The sequence below is a fragment of the Cherax quadricarinatus genome, chromosome 71, assembly GCF_038502225.1.
Source record: "Cherax quadricarinatus isolate ZL_2023a chromosome 71, ASM3850222v1, whole genome shotgun sequence".
Classification (NCBI taxonomy): domain Eukaryota; kingdom Metazoa; phylum Arthropoda; class Malacostraca; order Decapoda; family Parastacidae; genus Cherax; species Cherax quadricarinatus.
The window spans coordinates 8,822,809-8,850,266 of record NC_091362.1 but is presented as its reverse complement, the minus strand read 5'-3'; the positions used below and the strand labels follow the sequence as shown (position 1 = coordinate 8,850,266).

At 39.6% G+C, this 27,458-nt stretch overlaps 1 protein-coding gene across 1 annotated transcript in view; it reads left to right on the top strand.

The window, feature by feature from the left end:
* The window catches only part of LOC128700276 (uncharacterized), a 191,817-nt gene that overhangs the window by 140,129 nt on the left and 24,230 nt on the right, over positions 1-27,458 (top strand). Inside the window, exons 8-10 of the mRNA XM_070100016.1 lie at positions 7,526-7,651; positions 16,836-17,063; positions 26,932-27,097. Coding sequence (XP_069956117.1) covers positions 7,526-7,651; positions 16,836-17,063; positions 26,932-27,097 — 520 coding nt within the window. The remainder of the gene's footprint in view (positions 1-7,525; positions 7,652-16,835; positions 17,064-26,931; positions 27,098-27,458) is intronic.

Here is a 27,458-nt window from a genome sequence, read left to right as displayed (position 1 = left end):
CCTGGAGAGAGTTCCAGGGGTCAACGCCCCAGCGGCCCGGTCTGTGACCAGGCCTCCTGGTGGATCAGAGCCTGATCAACCAGGCTGTTGCTGCTGGCTGCACGCAAACCAACGTACGAGCCACAGCCCGGCTGATCAGGAACTGACTTTAGGTGCTTGTCCAGTGCCAGCTTGAAGACTGCCAGGGGTCTGTTGGTAATCCCCCTTATGTGTGCTGGGAGGCAGTTGAACAGTCTCGGGCCCCTGACACTTATTGTATGGTCTCTTAACGTACTAGTGACACCCCTGCTTTTCATTGGGGGGATGGTGCATCGTCTGCCAAGTCTTTTGCTTTCTTAGTGAGTAATTTTCGTGTGCAAGTTCGGTACTAGTCCCTCTAGGATTTTCCAGGTGTATATAATCATGTATCTCTCCCGCCTGCATTCCAGGGAATACAGGTTTAGGAACCTCAAGCGCTCCCAGTAATTGAGGTGTTTTATCTCCGTTATGCGCGCCGTGAAGGTTCTCTGTACATTTTCTAGGTCAGCAATTTCACCTGCCTTGAAAGGTGCTGTTAGTGTGCAGCAATATTCCAGCCTAGATAGAACAAGTGACCTGAAGAGTGTCATCATGGGCTTGGCCTCCCTAGTTTTGAAGGTTCTCATTATCCATCCTGTCATTTTTCTAGCAGATGCGATTGATACAATGTTATGGTCCTTGAAGGTGAGATCCTCCGACATGATCACTCCCAGGTCTTTGACGTTGGTGTTTCGCTCTATTTTTGTGGCCAGAATTTGTTTTGTACTTTGACGAAGATTTAATTTCCTCGTGTTTACCATATCTGAGTAATTGAAATTTCTCATCGTTGAACTTCATATTGTTTTCTGCAGCCCACTGAAAGATTTGGTTGATGTCCGCCTGGAGCCTTGCAGTGTCTGCAATGGAAGACACTGTCAAGTAGATTCGGGTGTCATCTGCAAAGGAAGACACGGTGCTGTGGCTGACATCCTTGTCTATGTCAGATATGAGAATGAGGAACAAGATGGGAGCGAGTACTGTGCCTTGTGGAACAGAGCTTTTCACTGTAGCTGCCTCGGACTTTACTCTGTTAATGACTACTCTCTGTGTTCTGTTAGTGAGGAAATTATAGATCCATCCACTGACTTTTCCTGTTTTTCCTTTAGAACGCATTTTGTGCGGTATTACGCCATGGTCACACTTGTCGAAGACTTTTGCAAAGTCTGTATTTATTACATCTGCATTCTTTTTATCTTCTAGTGCATTTAGGACCTTGTCGTAGTGATCCAATAGTTGAGACAGACAGGAGCGACCTGTTCTAAACCCATGTTGCCCTGGGTTGTGTAACTGATGGGTTTCTAGATGGGAGGTGATCTTGCTTCTTAGGACCCTTTCAAAGATTTTTATGATATGGGATGTTAGTGCTATTGGTCTGTATATCAGGTTTCCATGATATTTATATTATTTATGTCTTATTAGATCAATTGTGTAGATAAATAAGTCGTAGAGTTGATATTAGTGTCACATTCTTTAAAAAATTAATTTTTTTGTGAATTTTTTTGGGTATCTGGGACGGATTAATTGTATTTACATTATTTCTTATGGGAAATATTGATTCGATTTTCGCATGTTTCGGTTTTAAAATGAACTTCTGGAATGGATTAATTTTGAAAACCAGGGTTCCACTTTATTCACATTATGTTGACTTTAAGTTTATGCAATAATTCTTTATAAAGCAACTAAAATGTTTTCTGCAATATATAATGGATACGAATATCATAACTTATAAGTGAATATTTTGTATAATGCCATCAGTTTATTCAAACATGCTTCCCAGAAAAAATAATAGCTACCTCACATTACAATGGAAATAACATAAGCGAATAAATTTTAGCCCACAATTATCACTCCAAGAATAACATAAGGAACTGCGAGGAAAGGTACAGAAGATCCAAACTGATTTGTGTTACATCCCTGTAGCACTATAAAGCACAATTGTTTAACGTTTATTAGCTGGTGCACCCAAGCCAAATTAATCCCCACCCCCACATCCCATCTCGTATAATACTGTTGTATCACAGGGAGCTATCATGCACCCACTGCTGAAACACCATTCAACCTTTCGAGATGCATGCGCCCCAGGGTGGACAATCTTGCTATAAAGCATATAGAATATCACATGTTCCTCTCTAAACAGCAGGTAAGCCTGATTATTAAATAATTACTGCCGTGATCATTTAATAATTGAGTGAATTTTGCGATATTATTATAATTGACTAAGTTACCATCAAGGTCATCGTACAATCTGGATAATAATGATAAGTGTCCTGAGAGTTATTATTATTATTGTTCATAATAATATATTCATGGTGAAGAGCTAATCCCGTAAGGTTATACAGGCCATGGGGGGTGAGAAATTAACCTTGATTATAATCAAGGTTAACGGTCCACCCCTTTATAAATCGTTATAATTATAACCATTCATTAGTATATGATTTGAAAAGGAGTTATAATTTTATGAAATAATGTTACTAGTGTGAACAGATGTATCTTGTTCCTCCCGCAGCCGCAGCAAGCAGCAACAAGGCTGCTCCTATATCTTGCCGTCCCCTTGGCCTATCCGAACTCCAGTGATGGCCAAATTTGCAAGTACTGCTGCAACAACATGCAAGGAACCTATAGTGACATAAAAACTGACGGTGACGACAACGAAATGGACTAAATATGACAAAAGAGGGACCGGCATTCAAGTACCAGACCTGCTGCCAGACGTGAACCAGACATGAGACGTTTTCCACTACAATGAAATAACTGACCTCCATATCAACTGCACCAGTGTTTAATGGGAAGACAACACGGCAGAAAATCTGATCAACTAAATCTCCAAGGAAATGACAGGTCTGTAGGACTTTTTTCTTCAGTGCCAAACGAGGGAAAGAATTGAGCATTTAAACATGGCTGACTGGCATCCAAACAGCCGCTACTGCCAGACGTACAACTAGCGAAGTGAAATTCTCATCTTTACTGACGTTCATCTGTTGACAGTAGCATCATATCTGTACCACCATCATATCACCTGTACCAGTGCTAACGAAAGGGAAACACAGGAGACATCGTCAAATCAACAGTACAAAACTCCAAGGTTATAGGTCGGATATCCCTCAGTGCCAGTCGTGAGAAAGAACTGAATAGTTAAACAGTCAAGGTTAATGTTTTAGTAGCTGACCTATATTCAGCTGACCAGTGTACAGTGAGAGAATCATAGCAGAAAACGCCAAATATATCTAAAAACTCAAGGAAAGTCAGGTTGTAGGTGGCGTTACTCCCCTCAGTGTTTTAAAAATGGCTGAGTCAGCAGAACAGGTCAGGCAGTCAACAACACCACACAACCCCCGATAAATGGAATTGAGGGGGATTTGGAAGGATAAAACCATGGATTAAACCTTTCTGATCTACCAGAATGGAAAGGAGTTAGAAGTTAATTGGGGAAGCCAGACTGTGAAGTGAGATGGGAAGGGGAGTGTGTAATAAGGGGTTAACTGTAAGCAGTGAAGAGGGTTTTGAAGAGGAAATTTTACTAGTAATTCAGTGGTGATTGCTAAAGCAGATACTAAGTGTACTAGGGACTGGAAAAGAGAAATAAATATTATTGTATATGAGTAAAAGAGAGAAGAGTGATAATGGCAGGCATTAGGGGGGTACAGGCTGCCATAATTATATTTATATTTCTTCTTCAATTCCATGAAGAAAGAAATCAGTCATGGGGGCTGGAAAAGGTGAATGGAGTAACAGTGCCCTGGACAGTAAAAGCCCAACAGTTGCCATCCTACCAGAAAAGTAAATGTCACTATCGCTGCAAGGTATGGCAACACCGCATACCCAAACAAAAACAGTGGCACACAGCTCTTATTGTAGCGCTCTTAAGTGGTGATATCCAAATTAATCCAGGACCTCAAACTATTGTGCAGAGGCAAAACAGACAGATAAATGACGGCGATAATGACGATCTAGTAGCTAGGAATGATAACCTTAACTCCATATGTAATGCATACATAGGTCAATGTGAGACAATACATCCATTACTATCTCAAACACTACCAAACAGGTGCATACACTGTACTAAAGTACGCATGAAAAACAGAAAAGGCACCTTATGTAAAATGTGTAAGGGGTGGGTGCATGATGGATGTATGTACAATTATAGCAACGGTGCCAGAATTCATTTTGTGTGTAACAAATGCACTTTGGCACAGTTACCCTTTAGCAGTGATGACATTGATTTACCTAATTTTAATACAAATGACCCATTGCCATATATTGATGATTATGATTGTTTTATGAAAACAGGCCTTCACTTTATTCATGTCAATGCAAGATCACTTCTTCCTAAATTGGCAGAGATTAGGATTCTAGCTAACAAAATTAGGGCGGCAGTTATAACCATCTCTGAATCTTGGTTGGATGATACGGTGACTGACGACGAGGTCAAAATAGATGGTTACAATATAAAACGCTTAGATAGGAACAGAAAGGGTGGTGGAGTATGTGCCTACATTAGAAATGACTTAGCTTACAACCCAAGACCTGATTTAAATAACAATAAACTGGAGATTCTATGGTTTGAAGTGCTGCTTCCTAAGACCAAACCCATCTTAGTAGGAACTAGTTACCGCCCTCCTACCCAGGACCAGTTCTTAGAAGACTTTTCCAGAGTCTTGTCCGGAGTTGAAAACAATTGCGAGACAGTAATACTGGGCGACTTCAATATCTGTTTTCAGCAGCAAAATAACGGGCTATGCAAAAGGTATAAGCAAATTCTAGGATTAAATAGTTACACTCAACTAATTAATACTCCAACCCGGATCACACAGTTCTCAGCCACCCTAATTGACCACATACTTTGTAACCGCTCTGAGAACATTAGTCAATCAGGCGTCATTACCACAGGTCTTAGTGATCATTTCATCATTTACTGCACCAGGAAAATCACTAGGGATAGGATAGGCCTACACAGGACAATAAAAATGAGGTCAACTAGAAACTACAGTAAAGAAACACTGGTAAATAGGCTACACAATTGTGACTGGACAGAGATAACAAGTTGCACGGACGTAAACGATGCCTGGGAAAATTCAAAACAATGTTCACTACCATCCTTGATAATATTGCACCAGTTAAAGAGGTTAGGATTAAACGAAGAACTGAACCCTGGATGAATACTGAGATATTAGATAATATGAAATTCAGAGACCAGCTGCTAAAAAGATTTAAAGCAAACAGACAGGATATTGCAGCACTAAATGAATTCCAAAGGGTGAGGAACAGAGTACAGAGACTTATAAAATGAGCAAAGGCAAAGCACTACTGCTCAAAAATTGAAGAGTATAAGCATAACCCCAGAAAGCTCTGGCAACAACTAAAACAGTTGGGGTATAGCCATAAGCCAGTAGATAGGTCTAACATAGTACTCACTATCGATAATGAGGTATGCCACGAAACATCTAAGGTGGCAAATTGCTTTAATTCCTACTACACATCTGTTGCATCAACACTAGTAAGTAAACTACCAGCTGCATCAAATACCTTTAACACAGACTCTGATAAGTTTCAAACATACTATACCAATAAAGGGGTAACCCCAAACAGTTGTCAACTAATAAGTGTATCTCTTGACTTTATTCAAAAAGAACTAAGCAGGTTAAACCCAACTAAGAGCACAGGCCCTGATAACATCCCGTCTAAGTTCCTAAAAGATGGTGCTTCTGAACTGTCAATCCCTATTGCTCACATAATAAATCTATCAATCACCACTAATACCGTACCGGAGGGGTTCAAGGAGGCCAGAGTTACTCCTATCTTCAAGAAAAATAGTAGGTCTGATTTAAGCAACTATAGGCCTGTTAGTATACTCAGTATAATATCTAAAATTCTAGAGAGGGCGGTGTATTCTCAAGTAGTTAAGTACCTTAATGACAACAACATTCTCCATAGCTATCAATCGGGCTTTAGAAGATCCTACTCAACCGACACCTCCCTTATTAATCTGATGGATTACCTGAGAACTGAAATGTCAAAGGGGAACCTCATAGGTATGGTAACCTTAGACTTGCAAAAGGCCTTCGATACTGTCAACCACAATATATTATGTAATAAACTTCAAGCTATCGGTATAGGTTCTGTAGACTGGTTTAAGTCCTACCTTAGCAACAGGAGACAAATAGTCAAAATCAACAAAACAGAATCAGAACCCCTGCCGATAACATGTGGAGTTCCCCAAGGTAGTATTCTGGGTCCCTTATTATTCTTATGTTATGTCAATGATATGCCTATCAGTGTCAAGTGCAAACTCCTACTGTATGCAGATGACAGTGCTCTGTTAGTGTCAGGTAAAGACCCACAAGATATTGCTAATGTTTTAACACTGGAACTGGAGTCCTGCAGCAAATGGTTAGTAGACAACAAACTATCATTACACCTAGGGAAAACTGAAGCCATTCTCTTTGGCACGAAACATAAACTGAGAAGGGTAAATAATTTTAATGTTCAATGTAATGGGGAGCCCATCACTTTGGTTTCATCAGTAAAATATTTGGGAATCCCCTTTGACCCATGCATGTCAGGAGAATTGATAGGGAACAGTGTAGTAAAGAAAGCGAATGCCAGACTGAAGTTCCTGTATAGACAAGCACAGTGTCTACCTACTGAGGCTCGCAGGACCCTATGTCTAGCCCTTATACAATGCCATATGAATTACGCTTGCTCTTCTTGGTACTCTGCCTTGACAAAAAAACTGAAAGATAGACTGCAAATCACCCAGAACAAAATCGTAAGATTCATCCTGGGGCTGGGACCAAGAGAACATGTAGGCCAGGATGAATTACAGCAGTTGGATATGCTGAATGTTGAAGACAGAGTAAAACAACTGAAGCTAAATCATGTTTATAAAATTGCTCGCAAACAATGTCCAGAATATCTTGCTGTCAATTTTGTCAAGGTTGGGAACCAAAGCAATCATAGTACTAGGGGGAGAAAGCACAGCTTTGTAGTACCCACAGTCAGTGGCCAGGCTTCAAACACCTTTTATTGTACAGCAATAAAGGAATGGAACAGACTGCCCGCACATGTCAAAGCCAGTCATAGCATGAACCAGTTCAAGAAGAGTGCCAAAAGGTGTCTGATGAATGTAGATACAGAAAGGGAGGGGAATGATTTTCTATTTTTTAGCTAACATACGTGTAAATTTTACCTTATTCCTAGTAATGACCCTCGTATTGTAGATAGTCTTAATGACCCTCGTGTAGTAGATAGTATTTTTAGTATGATAATAAGATGTTATCTTCATTGTAGAATAATAAGAAAATATTATAACCTTTATATTATAATAATAAGGTAAAAGGACTCCAATGGAAATAAGTCACTCTGTCTGACTTTTTTGGGTTATCCTAGGCTCTCTACACATATGCTGCTATGTATGATAATTCTATGTAACTGTATTTGTGTATACCTGAATAAACTTACTTACTTACAGGTGGGTCGCTCTCTGGCAATAGGTTATGGAATGACTGAGACGTCTGCCATGATCTCTTCTACCAGAATCTCCATCAACTATAATATTGGCTCTGTTGGCAGAGTGGTGCCCTACGTGCAGGTCAAGGTAATCACCTCAGTCCACATTTTATAAAATGTATATATACGCAAAACAACCACTGTTACGACTTTGATGTCGTAACTTAAATAAAATGGTCCTGGTTCCTAAATGGCTGCTCAGTCTGCTGTCTAGGGGCATTTAAATTAGTGAAAACCACACCAACTCTAGGTCCAGCATGTACTCATACAAATTATAAAGCATGAGTGCAAATAATTAATGTTGTATAAGGAAGGACACAAAAACTCGCCTATGCAAAAATATATATAATATAATAATAAGTAACTTATATACAACTTGCAAACTATTCCAAAAATCCACCACACTCCAGTTCACATTAGCTCACTAGCACACTGCTACTAGTGACAATTTTATATACATTTATAAACAGGGAGGCTCCATGACATGCACACCCCCGTCTTCACTTCTGCCTGGTAAACTAATTACCAGAAGGCAAAACATCATACAGTACTCTCGCATAAACATGCCTTTGCATACTAGGGCCTTAAAATAAACATGAGAGCACTTAAACACAAACGCCTATAGTATACACTAAAAACAAATTACCAAAATTACCTACTCAAACTACCGTCCAAACATGATGACTTCACTCTGTCACACGTCAAACTCGTCTCGTACTGAACTAAGCACGCCCCATCTGCTCCTGTCCTGGTCACTCTGCCTGTGACAGGAATAAAACGCGTCCATTTTCAGGGAATAGTACACGTCCGCTTTCAGTTCAATCCCGGTGCTATGGAGCATTATTTTATTAAATATTTTTCTGTAGTACACTGCATAATAACCACAGAGGGAGTTGAATGATAGCTCTAGGCTTTTCGTGTTTCAATCACCACATCAGGAGCTTGCAATGTTGTACAAATAGAGCAGGAAACAAAGGAAGGTCAGCTCATGTGAATGGCTCTCCCAGGTTAACGGGACTAGGCGTCAAGAAGGGTGCTGAGTGCCAGAGAAAGCAGACAGTATATTACAGAATATGAACATGAAGTATACATGAACCCTATCAGCACTGAATATTTATTAATAACCTAGCGAGTACAACATTAGTGACATGTTAATTTTCACCAACATGCCATCAGAGGCCATAATGTTTCATTATAAAAGACTTTAATACTCGAATCCAAAAAGTGTCTGGCACTTATCAGAAAGAATTTTCATTTCGTTGTATAAAAGTAAATAGTTCTAGAACAGATAGCACTACAGACCACTACCCAACCTTCCTCCTGACAAACATTAGTAAACCACCACTTGAATACAACAAAGTCTCATTTAGACTCCATGACGAGGCCTCAGTAAGGAAGTTCACAGCTGACCTAGAGACTGTTGATTGGCCTACAGAATTCTCCAAGGCCAATGGTATTGATGACTGGACAGACATTTTTCTTAACAAAATACTTAGACTATACAACAAACATTGTCCTATAAAAACAAAACAGATCACAAACAAACGGCTTGGTTGCCCATGGCTAACCAGCACCATTCTGAAATCCATTGACAAGAAACACCAATATGAAAAGCAATATAGACAGGGCTTAATACACAAAGATACTCTTAAACACTATTCATCAGCTCTCACCAAAGTGATAAAAAAAGCCAAACAACTATACTACTCCAGTAGATTCACAGACACTAGAGGAGATATAAAAAAGACCTGAAAAACACTCTCTCAGATTCTAGGGACCCACAAACTGAGAAAAACCAAGAATATTGTCCTAACTAAACCTAATGAAACACCACTACATCCCACTGACACAGCTAACAAGATAAACGACTTCTTCTCAAACATAGGATCTAATCTCGCCAGTAAAATCCCACATACCAATGCCTATGCAGGGGACTACCTAGATGGAAATTTCCCTAATTCCTTCTATCTTGCACCAACTGAGCCCACGGAAGTCATTGAGATCATAAAGTCACTTAAAAATAACTCGGGGAATCTGTCTCATGTCCCACCATTACTGTACAAGCGAGCGGCCCATGTCCTTTCGCATGCTATTTCATTACTTTTTAACAAGTCAATAGAGACTAGCACCTTCCCGAAACTACTCAAGATGGCAAGGGTTACACCAATACATAAAGGTGGTGACCCTACAGACTTAAACAACTATAGGCCAATATCTAACTTACCATTGCTATCCAAAATCTTTGAGAAACTCGTGCACAGGAGACTGTATTCATTTATAACGGCTCAAAACATACTCAACCCCTGCCAATTTGGATTCAGGAAAAATAAAAGCACTAATGATGCAATCATAAAAATGCTAGATCTGCTTTACACAGCATTGGAAAATAAGGAATATCCACTAGGAATTTTTATTGACCTAAGAAAAGCTTTTGACACAGTAGACCACGACATCCTACTCCACAAACTTGATCACTACGGTATAAGAGGCCATGCGCTTGCTTATTTCAAATCTTACATTACTAATAGGTATCAGTACGTCACCATTAAAGACAGCATCAGCAACACGGCCACTTGATACTGGAGTTCCGCAGGGAAGTGTCCTTGGTCCCCTGCTCTTCCTCATATACATCAACGACCTTCCAAACGTATCCCAACACCTGAAACCCATTCTCTTTGCTGATGACACGACTTATGTCATCTCTCACCCTAATCTTGCCACCCTCAACACCATTGTGAATGAGGAGCTGATTAAAATATCGACTTGGATGACAGCCAATAAACTTACGCTTAACACTGACAAAACCTACTATATTATGTTTGGTAGCAGAGCAGGAGATGCACAAATTAACATTAAGATTGACAACACTCTAATTACCAGAAATAATGGGGGAAAATTCCTAGGCTTATACCTTGACAACAACCTGAATTTCAGCACCCATATCCAGCATATAGCCAAAAAAGTATCCAAAACGGTTGGGATCCTCTCCAAGATACGATACTACGTGCCGCAAAATGCCCTTCTCACACTATACCACTCACTTATTTATCCATACCTCACCTATGCTATTTGTGCTTGGGGATCAACTGCAGTAACACACCTAAAGCCAATAATAACCCAACAAAAAGCTGCAGTAAGAATAATCACTAAATCCCATCCCTGGCAACACACCCCCCCACTCTTCATAGATCTAAACTTACTCCCAGTTCAGTACATCCACACTTACTACTGTGCAATCTACATCTACAGGGCCTTAAACTCTAATATCAACCTTGACCTAAAACGCTTTCTTGATAGTTGTGACAGAACCCACAGGCATAACACCAGACACAAACATCTCTACGACATTCCCCGTGTCCGACTAAACCTTTACAAAAATTGAATGTATGTCAAAGGCCCTAAAATCTGGAATACCCTACCTGAGAACTCTAGAACTGCAGACACATTCATCACCTTCAAAACTACCATTAGAAAACATCTTATCTCCCTGATACACCCCGTCAACTAACTACACGAATACCACCTGGTGGTTCACACTTACACTCACTCATTCATTTGACCATAAACAGAAATATTAATCTCAGTCTTAAAATAATGAATCCTGTGATACTCCAATACTGAAACTATGTACTGTGCCAAAACAAAAGCATTCACATTGCTAAACTCACAAACTAGTATTTAGTCACTTAGCCATAATACCAACTTACCTCATAATTTGTAATATTTTACAATTAAGAATAAAACTAAGTATGCCCGAAATGCCTAGCCATGCTAAGCGTTCTAGTGGTACACTCTGTAATCACAATTTTACTACATGTAAACCAAACAATAACCAAATTTCTGTAAACCTAGCATTGTAATCCTTATAGAGAATAAACTTTGAATTTGAATTTGAAAAAAGAGGAAAACGGTCCTAAATATTCAGAGGTTGATCCACCTAACTCTGACGTAAATGCTGGTTTAACCACAAGAATAGGCAGGAGCAGCAGAAGCTGAGCAACTTCCCCAATTCGTCAGTGTAAAACTGTATTTAAAACACTCCAACGAGTTCAGATAGGAATCCAGCTTCAGATTACATACAAAGCTTCAGTTATAAAGAAGTCGAGTTTGAATATACCAAAACTATTATTATACTACGAATGTTTATCGTGTTTTATAATTGCTGATTCTAATGTATTCCTTTCCAACCAAGAGAAGCAAGGAACCACGACTCCAGCTTTTGACTAATTTGCATTTATTACTAGCCCTGTTGTGAGAGAAAATTGTATTTCATTCTGAACAGTTCATATCAAATATTGGTATTGTATTAACCTAATATCTAGAGGTTTCCCAGTCTATTAAAAAAATTGGGGTATATATCATGGTAGAATTACCGACAATGTATAAAGTAAAAGGACACAAGTGCAACTAATGTGACATGACAAGCCGTTACAAACAATACGTATGTATAATGTTCGCCAGGACCAGGGTCCTGGCACGGGTCTTAATCTTGAGATGACCCATCTCTGGCTCCTGAAGGAGAATTGATTCTTCACTGTTGCAGCATATAAGCGTTTGGAATTTCACTATTCTTTCAAGCACAGTTCTGGACAGTTCAGCTAGTGTGCCTCATAAGCGACTGAAGTTACTCCATCTCAGCTGTTTCCTGAGCTGGGGACTGGGCTCTGTCCTCTCTGATAATCTGCGGATTCATGGCATCCACTGCTTCCTGCTCTGTCAGTAAGCATACCCTCAGGAGTGTGCTGACCATCTGCCGGAACATGCTCTGTTGTTCCGTGGAGGTGATTGTGTTGCAGATAATATCCGTGAATGCCTTGATGAGTGTTAAGAGATCCTCTCTGTTGAGGGCCTGCGTTGTCGGTGGGTTCGAAGCAGTGGACATTATCTGGGCTGTCGTAATCTGTGGGGACTGCTGAGGGTTGTATTTCTTCACTGTGCACACCGTGGGCTGTTGCTGTATGCCAGGTTGTGTACCCGGCATCTGCTGGTGAGGTGCAGCCACAGCCTGCATAGTGGTTGTGCCTGGCAAGGAGGCCGGTGGGGGCTCGTGTAGTGCCGTCTGCTGATTGCGTTGCCCAGATGTTTCCTGTTGGCGCCATTTGTTCCTCATGTTTTTGTTTCTTCGTTGCGGTAGTGGGGGAGGATGCTCCTGTTCATGACGCCTGGTTGAGTTTTCAAGGGTCGGAAATTCATGGGCACTGAGTTGGGTTGACTGATGAGAGTTCTGCAGTATGGCAGGATTCTCTGCACCCATCGTCTGCTGAGGGTGATGCTCCGCCGTAGCCTGCTGTCTCGTCGTTGGTGTCTTCCAGGCCTCACGAATTCTAGTGAGCCTCTGAGGGCATCGAGGGTTCCAGGCATGGTGTTTCTGCCTGCAATTCGGGCATCGTGGAGTGGGTGGCGATGCATTCTTCAGCTTGGTGATACATTCCTCGGTAGGGTGGGGCTGGCTACAGACACCGCAGATTACTCTGTTCGGACAGAGTGCACCCAGGTGTCCGTAACGCTAGCACTTAAAACAGTGAACTGGTTCTGCCGTGAAGGTCCTAACATCGTACCTGCCCCAAGAACCAAGGTCCAGCTGGGATGGCAGCGGTCCTACATGCTGAATGAGGACCTGCCGGGTTGGTGCATTGCCTGCTGATTTTGCCTTGAGACGCTGAGCTGACACGACACTTGGGTGAGCTGCTACTGCCTCGATGGGCATCATCAGCGGGTATCGCATCACTACACCCTTGGTGACCTTCTGCCGAGAATCCGGTTCCTCCAGGGTGAAGGAGCGGTCTGTCTCCATGACTTTCTTCAAGGTGATATGCATTTCCCTGTTGATAGGAGTCAGTATTGGTTCTCCCCCCAGGTTGAACCATATCTTGAACCTCAGTTTGTGCCGCGTTTCCAGGTGTGTAACCACGCCATAGTGGGTTTTGTGTTCCCCATAAGCCTTTACCTTGAATCTGGAAGGTGATTTGAGCTGGTTTACCTGCTCCTTGGAGGGACGGCGTGTCTTACTGTTCACATTGATCCATCCTTCCGTATTCTCTGGCTGCATGGTTAGGCTTGTCAGAACTGGAGACTTTTCCTCTGATGACACGGAGTGGTCTCGCAACTTCTTCGCTAGGATTGCGCCCCACATTTCTAAATCCGAGTCGTCCATTTCTAAATCCGAGTCATCCGTCGTGTCCCTGGAACATCGTGACCTCTTCCTTTCGGCAGAAGCCATGTGTCTGTCCACGTGGTGCTGGACTGTGTAATACCCAAACAATACGTGGACACAGAGGGTATATATAGGCTTAGAGTGAGGTGTAATACTAGTGGTAGTAGTTGTAGTAGTAGTGATATAAGTTGTAGTAGTAGTAGTAGTGATACAATATGGTAGAACAATTAACTTGCACATGAGTAAAAGGATATAAAAGCTATTACTTGGGTAGCATAAAAATAATAGGTTAGGCAAATATTTCTATAGGAGGTTGAATTAGAGAAGGCCTGTTTCAGTGTTCCTCCTCTGTAATGTGCTTGTGTAGCATTAGCAGGAGAGACTATGTGATGGCAGGGTTTACTGTTTTCAGGAAGATTCTTGCTAAGACTTCAGAGATGGTGAAGCTGCCTTAGTTTTGTTTAATTGTATTAGAAACAGCGATTAGTGAAGATTCAAGGCACTTGGGTAACAAGTAATAGCAAAGCTATTACTTGTTACCCAATTATTAGCTTTTATATCCTTTTACTCATGTACGAGTTAATTGCTCTACCCTATTGTATTACTACTACAACTACAACTTATGTCACTTCTACTACTACTACCACTAGTATTGCACCTCACTCTGAGCCTATATATACCCTCTGTGTCCATGTACTGTTTGTAACGGCTTGACAAAGCTCATGGAGAGCGAAACGTTGCCACAATAAAATGTCACTTTAGTTGCACTTGTGTCCTTTTACTTTACATATTGTCGGTAATTCTACCAACATTATTACGATTTAAATATACTTATAACCCAGCCGGAGTCGGGCAGTAGTGGCATCCAAGAGTCTGTTTATTTTGTTGGATGCACCATAGACATGTGGCTCCTCCTGCATGATAGAATGATGATAGATGGACTCACTGGTGTCGGTCTCCCTCAGTCTCAAGTCAATGAAATTAATTTGAAAATCTTTTCTTATTATTGCTCTCAAACTGCTAACTGACAGCTCAAGTTTGTAATATACCCCCTCTTTGAAGGTATATATATGCCTTTCCCAATTCATTAGAGAATGATTTGAATTTTTTGTGTCTGTGTATGCCGTAGTTTATCATTTTTATTAAAGACATTGGGATATTGGTGTCCATGTGATAATTTGTAAATACCACATCTGATTAGCTTCAAACCTTCAGTATTAATATTTAACTGCATTAGAAACTTATGCCGCACTTTACGTTATTCCTTTAGCCTGCATTGACGTGCAGAGGACTGGTATTATACACTGCAAGGATATCTTTCTCGAATCGCATAGCAACCGAAATATAGATAACACTGGAATTTCAGAACATGTCATGGGTAGTGCGGCCATTCCAAATTATTTCATATACAAAACTGACTGTTTTTATATATAAAAGTGTTTGAAGACCATGAAAACTTTGTCACAACTTCGACACAATATAAAAAGTAAAGGTTTTATTTTTTCAGAGTTCTGTACACAGTTATAGTCGTGTTTTTAAGTACTACTGTCAGGTAAAAATAACGTTTTTTCATCTGGTACCAAGAGTGTTGGCACAGCTGGTTGCCAGATAGGATATAAACAAAAATTAGCAAATTGGCACGTATATAGTTCAATCAAAATCTTCTAAGTACATCAACGTTGTAAGTTTGAAGCCGATCAGAAGAGGTATTCTCGAACCATACCACAGGCGGGGTTAGAACCCGCGATCAGAGAGTCATAAAACTCCAGACCGTCGCGTTAGCCACTGGACCAGCTAGCCACAATAAGATTCATCCAACTAGGTATATTTCTACACCACAGGAAGGTTAGCACAGGCACCACTGTGACCACAAATCCAAGTTTTTACAGACGAATCTCCAGCTAGCGTGGCCGTGACGAACTCTAGCTCAAGTCCCCTCAAAACTTGGAGTATACCTCGAGAGAGTTTCTGGGGTTAACGCTCCCGCTGCTCGGTCTGTGACCAGGCCTCATGGTGGACCAGGGCCTGATCAACACAGGCTGTTACTGCTAGCCACACGCAATCCAACGTACGAACCACAGCCCGGTTTATAAATATACCTAGTTGGATTAATCTTATTGTGGCTAACTGGCCCAGTGGCTAACGCGTCGGTCTGAAGTTTTATGACTGATCGCGGGTTTTAACCCCGCCCGTGGTATGGTTTGTTTGCAATCGTGTCATTACGATTTCGTGAGCCATTCTCAGATTGGCACATGGAAACAGCTGTGCTTTTTTTAATGTATAAAATTAGTATAGTGGCACCAACTTATCTCAGAAACAATCTGAGCGTTCCTCCAAACAAGATATATTAGCACTGGAAGTTTGAAGCCGATCAGAAGAGGCATCCGCAGCGAGATAAAGTCAGGAATGTGTAAGGATCTTATATACAGTGAAACGAGCATAAGAGAAAGAAGCTGGATACAGAGCCTCAGAAGCCTTTATATCACAGGTGACGCTGCGGACTGTGTTGTACATTTTAACTGACCATAGCTTAGGCCTCCTTGGCTAAGCTGTTTTTTTACAATTATCGAGGTACCTGTACGGGTAGCCTTTTGCCATTTACATTTTTAATCAGTTGCAAGTTATTTTTATTTACTGTCGCATGTTAGTTTTTGTCTGCGTTTTGTGGTTACCGTGGTAGATGTTACCGTGGTAGATGTTACCGTGGTAGATGTTACCGTGGTAGATGTTACCGTGGTAGATGTTACCGTGGTAGATGTTTATATATCTGTTGCGTAGTTCGTATTTGCTTGTTATTACCAAAAGGTGAGTGTTGGGTAGAAAGAAAATGGCAGTACCTGTGTCAACAAATATATATTGTCTGTGCAATATTTTATCCTCTACTTTAAAAACATGGCCAAAGCATGCTCAAAATAGAGCATAATAAAAGTTCTAAAAAATTATTTAACTTTAAAAAAGACCATTTCTTTAGTTTATTTAGGGAACTTTGTGTAGAAAATGTAGCCGTGAAGACACACTTAGGGGTCCCAGGGCCATAATGTTGAGTCATCTCGTAAGTGAAAGCTTTCACCAAATTTCACAACTTCCTTCTTTTATTCACAATTAACGTTGATCACAGATTGTGGATGTGGAGAGCGGGGAGATGTTAGGCGAGCATCAGGAAGGTGAGATATGTGTGAAGGGACCCAACGTGATGTTGGGCTACGCTAACGACCCCGTGGCTACAGCCGCTACCATAGACCCTCAGGGCTGGCTACACACAGGTGACATCGGCTACTACAACCAAGATAACTTTATCTTCCTCACAGACAGGATGAAAGACCTTATCAAGGTTAAAGGCTTCCAGGTGAGACCAAATATTGTCATCCAAGACGTTCTGTACAAAATATAATATTTTACCTTTAAACTGATAAGAAAGACAATGCCAAAACGTTATAAGTAGATATAAATGTTAAAACTATGTATTACTTTATTGTTTGAATTACTTACTTTTTTTATTACGGCAACTCATGCTGATGGAGTATTAAATATCTCAGTTAACATAGTTACCAACATTATCACATGTGATCATATACAGTTTGTTATTTAGATATCCTGCCCATCGTTGTTCACTGTGAAGTATATCGTCCAGCCTCTCTTATGTATCGTCCAGCCTCACTTATGTATCGTCCAGCCTCACTTATGTATCGTCCAGCCTCACTTATGTATCGTCCAGCCTCACTTATGTATCATCCAGCCTCACTTATGTATCATCCAGCCTCACTTATGTATCGTCCAGCCTCACTTATGTATCGTCCAGCCTCACTTATGTATCGTCCAGCCTCACTTATGTATCGTCCAGCCTCACTTATGTATCGTCCAGCCTCACTTATGTATCATCCAGCCTCACTTATGTATCATCCAGGCTCACTTATGTATCGTCCAGCCTCACTTATGTATCGTTCAGCCTCACTTATGTATCGTCCAGCCTCACTTATGTATCGTCCAGCCTCACTTATGTATCGTCCAGCCTCACTTATGTATCGTCCAGCCTCACTTATGTATCGTCCAGCCTCACTTATGTATCGTTCAGCCTCACTTATGTATCGTCCAGCCTCACTTATGTTTCATCCAACCTCACTTATGTATCGTCCAGCCTCACTTATGTATCGTCCAGCCTCATGTATCGTCCAGCCTCACTTATGTATCGTCCAGCCTCACTTATGTATCGTCCAGCCTCACTTATGTATCGTCCAGCCTCACTTATGTATCATCCAGCCTCACTTATGTATCATCCAGCCTCACTTATGTATCATCCAGCCCCACTTATGTATCATCCAGCCTCACTTATGTATCATCCAGCCTCACTTTATCACCCAGCCTCTCTTGTGTATCATCCAGCCTCACTTATGTATCATCCAGCCCCACTTATGTATCATCCAGCCTCACTTATGTATCATCCAGCCTCACTTATGTATCATCCAGCCTCACTTATGTATCATCCAGCCTCACTTATGTATCATCCAGCCTCACTTATGTATCATCCAGCCTCACTTATGTATCATCCAGCCTCACTTATGTATCATCCAGCCTCACTTAAGTATCACCCAGCCTCTCTTGTGTATCATCCAGCCTCACTTATGTATCATCCAGCCTCACTTAAGTATCACCCAGCCTCTCTTGTGTATCATCCAGCCTCACTTATGTATCGTTCAGACTCGTATATCATCCAGCCTCACTTAGGTATCATTCAGCCTCACTTGCGTATCATCCAGCCTCACTTAGGTATCATTCAGCCTCACTTGCATATCATCCAGCCTCACTTAAGTATCATCCAGCCTCACTTAAGTATCATCCAGCCTCACTTAAGTATCATCCAGCCTCACTTGCATATCATCCAGCCTCACTTATGTATCATCCAGCCTCACATGTGTATCATCCAACCTCACTTATGTATCATCCAGCCTTACTTATGTATCACTCAGCCTCACCTGTGTATCTCAGTGTTAAATGTATCATATTGCCTCATATTACAAAAAACGTGATTTCTAATAATGATACAGATCTCCAGGTAATACTAGAAAGGACTGTCCTTCAAGCATCCAGCCTGTTACTGGGTTTTTGTAACAAGTAGTCAATATCCTGGTCCAATTATCCATTAGAATTCAGTAAGATTTAATAGTGCTTCAGGATTACAACTGGTAGGCTACTAACTAATTATTAATAAACTTATTAAATTTTAATTTCTTAAGATGTCTAGCAGTATATTATCAAATTAAATTAAATTAATCAAAATCAAAATAATAATCACTTCTCTCGTGTACAGTAGTATTGTGCTGAAGGCACATATCACATTTATACGTCTTAAGTACCGTCTGGTACATTAACATTTAATAATACAAATGTATACAAGTAAGTTTGTGTGTATATGTGTAAGTGCTCTAAGTAGTTCGCTATGTCTCAAGACTCGACTAGACTTAAACCAGTGACTGACAAAGTCCTCACATCAACAAACTTCTTGACCACCTGGCAATCAGAACAGTTTGCTTGAACAATAAAAGACTGATAAGCTGAGCAACAATATAGCAAGCAATAGCGACACAATCAGGAACAAGGAGATAATATAACGACACTAAGTAGGGACCATCTGCAGATCCACAAATGTCATAAAACTCCCATACTACTGAATCTAAGTTCAGCATAAGAAAATCCCCGACTGTGACAGTACACAGATACCAGTACAAGTTAGGTCAGAAGCAACAGCTCAGGACCTGGGTTTCTCAGAGTGTCTATTTTACACACAACCTCAGTACAACGTCAAAAATCACTAAGTCTAGACAATGTTCTGTGAACAGAGTTCTACAGAACCAACAACAAGAAAGCGACAGAGACGATCTTCCGACAAGGGCCCACTTGCCAGGAGAACGTCCAGCCCCGACTCTCACTACTCCAGGCGAGGTGTGAACCCCCCCCCCTTCTCTCTGATCACGTGATAGCTCCGTGGACAGCTGCTGCCCAGCAACACGATAATTACAGTAGTTAGACAATCAAGACTTGAACTATGAGCACTGAATAATATATATAAATGTTACATCCTACCTAACAAAAATAACTAAGTCAAATAATAATATAAAGCAATATATTTACGATTTAGCTATTATCGCAAATATAAGCAATATAAATTATATGAAAAGGTAATATACAATATATACATTGTGACCCATTCAGGGGTCGCAACACCTCACCTGTGCATCTCAGTGTTAAATGTATCACTCAGCCTCACCTGTGTATCTCAGTGTTAAATGTATCACTCAACCTCACCTGTGTATCTCAGTGTTAAATGTATCACTCAGCCTCACCTGTGTATCTCAGTGTTAAATGTATCACTCAGCCTCACCTGTGTATCTCAGTGTTAAATATATCACTCTGCCTCACCTGTGTATCTCAGTGTTCAGTGTTTCATGCAGGTCATGAAGTTGCTGCCCCTTCTTATACATTTCACGACGGCCCTAACGTGTTTTGCGCATTTCCATTAATAAAATAAATACTATTCAAGAGTTTAGCCGTTCTAATTCATTTTCTTAAATTTTCTTGTTTAAGCTTCTAGTTGTTCATGAGTCATTTACTTTTTCAACTTTTTAGTTGGTACTACTCTCTTGGTACTTGGTACTACTCTCTTGGTACTTGGTACTACTCTCTTGGTACTTGGTACTACTCTCTTAGTACTTGGTACTACTCTCTTGGTACTTGGTACTACTCTTTGGAAATTACCAGCCTCAGATATTTCATTCTTTTGCTATGCTCAGGTTTGTTAGATCTTGTTTTGTCACGCTGTCTAGTATTAAGAGAATTTGAAGTGTGGTTCTCTAGTTCACTAAGGCTATGGGTGAGTGGGCCTCTGTATTTAGAAGAGATTTATAATAATAATAATAATAATAATAATAATAATAATAATAATAATAATAATATCTTTATTTCTACAAGTACATGTACAAGGTATACAGGCCTAGCTGACGTCAATGACATACTACTGCATAGAAAGCCCCTTGTTATGCTGAGCATTTCAGGCAAATTAAGTAAGTTTTGTCCCAGGATTTATTTATTTATTATTTATTTATTTATTTATTATAAATTTGTGCACACATACAGAGGTACAAAAAAATACAGATAAGAGCAGTATGCCAAAGCCACTTATACTATGCATAGCATTACGGGCTGGCTTAAAATTAACTTAAGATTAATTAAGCAATGATGAAGTCAGTGATAAAACATTAATGTAAACAGATTACTATAAAGCACAAGTGAGTATTACAAAGACAGGTCATATGAAGGATTCTGTTAGGTAGTGTATTTAAAAAAATAATAAAGTTAGATTGGGTTTTAGGTTTAACATTTATGTGATATAATTGTGAGAAACATTTAAGATATACAATTTATAAGGTTCAGTTATTCAGTATTTATTTGGTTTTGGGTGAGTAAGTGATCTTTGAGTAGAGACTTGAATTTATAAACAGGAAGTGTTTCTTTTATATTTACAGGTAATGAATTCCAGATTTTAGGGCCTTTTATGTGCATTGAGTTTTTGCATAGTGTGAGATGAACACGAGGAACATCAAAGAGTGATCTGTGCCTTGTGTTATGGTCATGTGTTCTGTTGAGGTTGGCAAGGAGATGTTTGAGGGGAGGGTTAATATCAGAGTTAAGTGTTCTATGTATGTAATAGGTGCAGTAATAAGTATGGATGTTTTGTATGGTGAGTAGGTTTAGTGTATTGAATATTGGTGGAGTGTGCTGCCTGTAGTGAGAATTTGTTATCATTCTAACTGCAGCCTTTTGTTGGGTAATTAGTGGTCTGAGATGGTTAACTGTTGTTGAGCCCCATGCACAAATTCCATAGGTGAGATAGGGGTAAATAAGAGAGTGATATAGGGCCAGGAGGGCTGACTGTGGAACATAGTACCGTATCTTCGATAGTATGCCTACAGTCTTGGAAATTTTCTTAGAAATTTGTTGTATATGTGTATGAAATTTGAGTCTATTATCAAGGTGGATTCCTAAGAATTTTCCCTCTGTTAGCTTTGTGATAGGTGATCCGTTTATCATTATGTTAAGAGGGACATCTGTAGCTCTGTTACCAAACTGAATGAAGTAGGTTTTGTCAATGTTTAGTGTAAGTTTGTTAGTCCTCATCCAGGTAGATATTTTCTGTAATTCGGTATTTACAGTATTGGCTAGTGTGACTGGGCTCGGGTGAGAGAAGACGTATGTAGTGTCATCTGCAAATAGTGTGGGTTTGAGTAATTGCGAAGCATTTGGAAGGTCATTTATGTATAGGAGAAAGAGAAGAGGGCCAAGGACACTTCCCTGTGGGACACCAACTGTAATTGGTTGCGCAGAAGAGTTTGCCCCATTTGCGTACACATATTGGCTTCTGTTGCTGAGGTATGACTTGAGGTAATTGAGGGAGTGCCCTCTTATACCATAGTGTGACAATTTTACGTGGAGCAAGTCATGGTCAACTGTATCAAAAGCTTTACGTAAGTCAATGAAGATCCCCAGTGGGACTTCTTTTTTCTCTATTGCAGTGTATATATGTTCTAGCATGTGTATAATAGCATCATTAGTATTTTTATTAGGCCTGAATCCAAATTGGCAGGGGTTGAGTATGTTCTGGGAGATAAGGTAGGAGTAGATTCGTTTATGAATTAGTTTTTCAAAGATTTTTGAGAGAGGGTGTAAGTTGGATATTGGCCTATAGTTATTCAACTCTGTTTGGTCTCCTCCTTTGTGGATCGGGGTGACCCTTGCTATTTTGAGTACTGTAGGGAAGGTGGAGGATTCAATGGATTTGTTAAAGAGTGTTGCAATGATTGGAGATAGCACTTGTGACACTTTTTTATATATAAAGGGTGGTAAGGTACTTAAATCTCCTGCCTTGTTTTTTAGTGCATTGATAATAAGGGAGACTTCGTATGGGTTAGTCGGAGCTAGGAACAGTGTGTTCGGGTAGTTGCCGGTGAGGTAGTTATTTGGTGGGGTATCTGAGCTTGGGATTTTATGGGCAAGGTTTTGTCCTATAGTGGAGAAGAAATCATTGAGTCTGTTTGCTGTTTCTGTTGGTGGGAGTTGGGGTTCATCTGATTTTGCTAATTTTATTTCGCTATTTCGTGATATCTTTTTTGTTCCCAGAATTTCAGATAGTGTTTTCCAGGTCTTTTTTATATCACCTCGTAAGTTGGATAATCTGTTCTCATAATACAATTTTTTTGCCCTTCTTATCAGGCTGGTTAGGATTGACGAGTAACGTTTTGTTTGGTCTCTGGTTATGTGACCCATTCTGTACTGTTTTTCATATTGGTGTTTTGTATTTATGGATTTGAGAATGCTGGGTGTTAGCCAGGGACTGTTCAGTCTCTTTGCTGTCATCTGTTTAGTTTTTTTAGGGCAGTGCTTGTTATAGAGGTATTGGGTCTTTTTTAGAAAATTATTAATACATTCGTCAATATCTGTATAGATTTCTAGCTCAGTGTGCCAATCAATGTTTGCTAATGCTGTTGCGAAGTTATTAATGGCTGCCTCATTGTGAAGTCTGAAGGTGACTTTAGTAGTGTCTTGGGGTAGTTTACCAAGAGTTGTTATGAGGAAAGTAGGGTAGTGGTCTGTGGTATTATCTGTAATTATGCCTGATTTTAAAGGGGATATGGTGTTGGTCCAGATGTGGTCAAGTAGGGAAACACTAGTCTCTGTAACTCTTGTAGGTTTTGTTACTGTTGGTAGTAACATACAGTTACTCATTGTGTTTGTGAATTCAGTAACGTGTGGGTCCTGGTCTTGCAGGAGATTTATATTGAAGTCACCTGAGAGTAGTAAGTGATCTTTGTTCATGCGTGCATCAGTTATCATACTTCCTAGATTTTGACTAAATTGGCTAATGTTTGACTGTGGAACTCTGTAGATGTTTATCAATGTGAGAGGTTTTTGTAGGTATTTGGATTTGAATTTAGCTATTATATATTCCCCATGTTCATCCCTTGTGCAAGTATTAGTGATACATTCTAGTTGGTCTGAGTAGTATATGGCTGTGCCACCCCCTTGTTGGTCTGGCCTACAGTTGTGTATGGCTGTGTAACCAGGAATGGCATAGACATCTGCACTATCAGGCTTTAGCCAGGTTTCAGTTAGTGTAATGATGGACATATTGGCATGTAAGGAATTTAGTAATGCTATGAGGTCATCGTAATGCTTGCTTAATGATCTGATATTGTAGTTAAAGATAGTTATGTTGTTGTTGGCACTGAGAAGTGCCTTTGATTGTTCTGCAGTGTAGTAATTACAGTAACTGTTTGATTCATTTAAGTCATTAAATAAGAGGTTGGTATCAGGATCAATGCTTGTAATCATAAGATTTGTAGTGAATCTATAGTTAGAATTAAGTATAAAACAAAGTAAATAGTCTTAAGCTAAAAAATAGCACCTGAATTATTTAACAAATGTAAAATAATGAGCTAAGGGACTAATACAAATAAAGTGATGATCATATAATAGTGCTTGGGAATATGATAGTAGGTAGTACTATAAAGGTAATTTTTTAAAGTTATAATTATAGTTTAAAATTATAATAAAAAGGGACTAATATAGGTTGTGAATAAATGAGCTTTGGAATATAATGGCAAGATTGTGAGCTTATTCTACTTTAGCACCTGAGAATAGCACCTTGATTATTTTAACAGTTGTGGATATATAAACTAGGATAGTTATATAAAGCTAAAATAAAGGAGAAAATATAAAAGGGACTAAAATTAAGTAATGGTAAGCAAAGTTAAATGGACAGATGGTAGGAATTATAATATAAACTTATAATATAAAAATACAATTTGAAATGGTACTTGCAATTGCACTAGAGTCTGGTATGGGTTGTTGACAAGATCAAGGTTATAACTATAGATTTAAATTGACAAAATAAAATTCACAATTAAAGTACAAAAGAATAATAGTAAAAAATCACAATGGTAATGTCTTGGTTATAATATGATAGTAAGATGGTAGACAGGTACCCAGGTACACAGGTACAAAGGATAATACAAGGTTGGGGTTGAATATAAAAACTTGAAAATTTGGCAACAAAATGTTATGGGAAGTATAAAATAATGTTTAATGTACAAAAGTAAAATTGACTGGTAGTAAATATGGTGTTTAATAAAATTTTAGTAAGTAATAATGATTACAAAAAAGTGAAATAGTAATGTTTATTTCATTCAATATTGCACTGGTAGTTATACTTGAGGTTATATGGCAGTACAAGGTAATTAAGAGTAATCTAGGATAGTAAATGTGGTATTAAAACAGGTAAAGGTAATTAGTCAAGTAATGGTTATTAAATGTCAAAAATGTTAAGAGTAAATTGAAATTTTAGTAAAAATGATATTTATTAATTTTAGTAAGTAATATCAATTGTAGTATTTAAAAAAAATATGAGGTAGTAATATGGACAGAGAAAGTATCAATTCAGCTAATGTTCAAGCGAACAATAGTAAATAAGAAAATCACATAAGGTGATTTATGCTTACTAGTAAAATCACAAAATGAGGTAGTTGATTATTTAAATACTAAGAGATTGTACAATGAAATTTGAACAATAATGGAGCAAAACATACACTACACTACGTAGACTTTTAAGTTGGACATTGTTTAGTTATTCTCTGTAAGATTAGTATCCCTGAGAAATCGTGATAGATCATTCTCGTTCGTGATTGTGTACAGTTGACCTACATTTGTTTTCCTAACTAGAATTTTCCCATCCCGTGTGAAGCATTGGTGTATTGTGTCATTATTCTCCCGCTTAAGTTTTCTGACTCTATACAGGAGGTTCTGACGTTTTTTGGTAAGACACTCGTTTATGTATACCTCTTTCTTTACTTTAATAGATGCAATAATTAAGTCTTTTTTCCTATCATGTGAGTTGAATCTAAGCATAACACTTTTTCTACCATGGGATCCTAGTAATCTGGCTTCTTTTATTTCAGACTCTGGTACAATAACACTTGTTTGGTCCTTTATGATCTGCAGAGTAATTTCTTTACTGTTTGTTTGGTTCATATCACTGGGAAAAAGTGGACTGTTAACTATTACTGCGTCCGATAGTTTTTCTTGCTCAGTTTTATCTTCTTGGAGAGCAAAGTAGTCACTGAACTGGTTATCTAAGTTGTTCTTCCATTGTTTTACTGCTTCTTCAACCTTTGTATTAAGAGATATTATTTGTTGGGTATGGCTGTCTATGACTGTTTGGATGGTCTTGTCACAGTTAGTCATTCCAGGTGTTGATAACTTTTGTTCAAGACTGAGGATTTTGTTCTCGAGTTGTGTCATCCTGGTGTCTTGTTTTGTTAGCGTCTCTCGAAGATTCATATTTTCAATAACTAAGTTGGAGATGCATGACTTTAGGGTATCTGGATCGTTGGTCATACCTGAGAGACTACTAGGCTACTAGGATGCGACCCACACCAGTCGACTAACACCCAGGTACCCATTTTATACTGATGGGTGAACAGGGACAGCATGTGTTTTATGGAAACACGTCCCTAATGTTTTCCAGCCGTACCGGAGATTGGAACTCCGGACCTCAGTGTGTGAGAGGAAGGGAGGTGGGAGATGGGGATCAGGAGGAAAGCTGAAAAGGGAGAAAAGAGGAAGAAGGTTAACTGAAGAGGGAGAAAGAGTGGGGAAGATCCGAATTGGGTGGATTAAGAAATGCGGAAGAGAATAGGCAGAAGAGTAAAAATAATGGGCTCAGTAGATAATTTGGAAAGTAAGTAAAGGATTTTGGACATTGGGGAGAAAGATTTGTGGGAAGAAGGGAAGAGAAGTAGGAACACGAGAAGTGATAAGAAAGGTTGGCCAACTGAGGACAGGTGTTGCAGAAGACGGTGCTCATTTTTATTAATGAGTATTTTAGCTGTTGGATAATGTCAACTGACTTCATGAAGATGCTGGTGAAGGTAACATTTTCCTGCTTTCTTCCCTCATCTCCAGGAAAAGGGATGACAGGGCAGTTTGGGGAAGTTCAACCTTGAGGTTTTGGTGCTTTGTTATGGCCCTTTCAATTTGTATCTGCACGAGGGCTTCAGAGCCTTAACGTGACTGCTGTGTCACCATAATTATATTAATCGGTTGTCTACAGTAAAATTTGTCATCCCTGGGGCCCTAACCCACATGTTATGTTATTGTGTGCGGTGCAGGTATCTCCCACTGAGCTGGAGAACGTCATCATGAAGTGTGAGGACGTAGCTGACGTGGCAGTTGTGGGTGTACCTCATGACAGGATGGGTGAAGCACCGCTGGCGTTTGTAGTGCTCAAACCTGGCTCCAAGCTACAACCACACCAGCTGATGCAGTTTGTTGCTGGTAAGCTCTATACAACTCTTATTACAGGAATACTTGTACACTTGTAAGACCATAAAAATAGTGCTCAAGACAAAGGCTTTCGTATTTCATTTGTCTAGATACCTTCCCACACATAAATCAGCTATAATAATGATACTAATAAAGAAGCTTCTGTAGGTCTGCTTGTGGCAGGCCGGAGATGAAGTAGCTGAGTATCCCTCTATCCATCGTTAAAACCATCCTGCTGAAGGATATCGGCTCTGTTTAATGAAAAAACACAGATACCCAGAGACCTGAAAGCTCTTCTATCAGGAACTATTATCTGTTCCTATTAGAGAATTATGTGTATGGTTAATATACAACGCTCACTAGATTATGTATC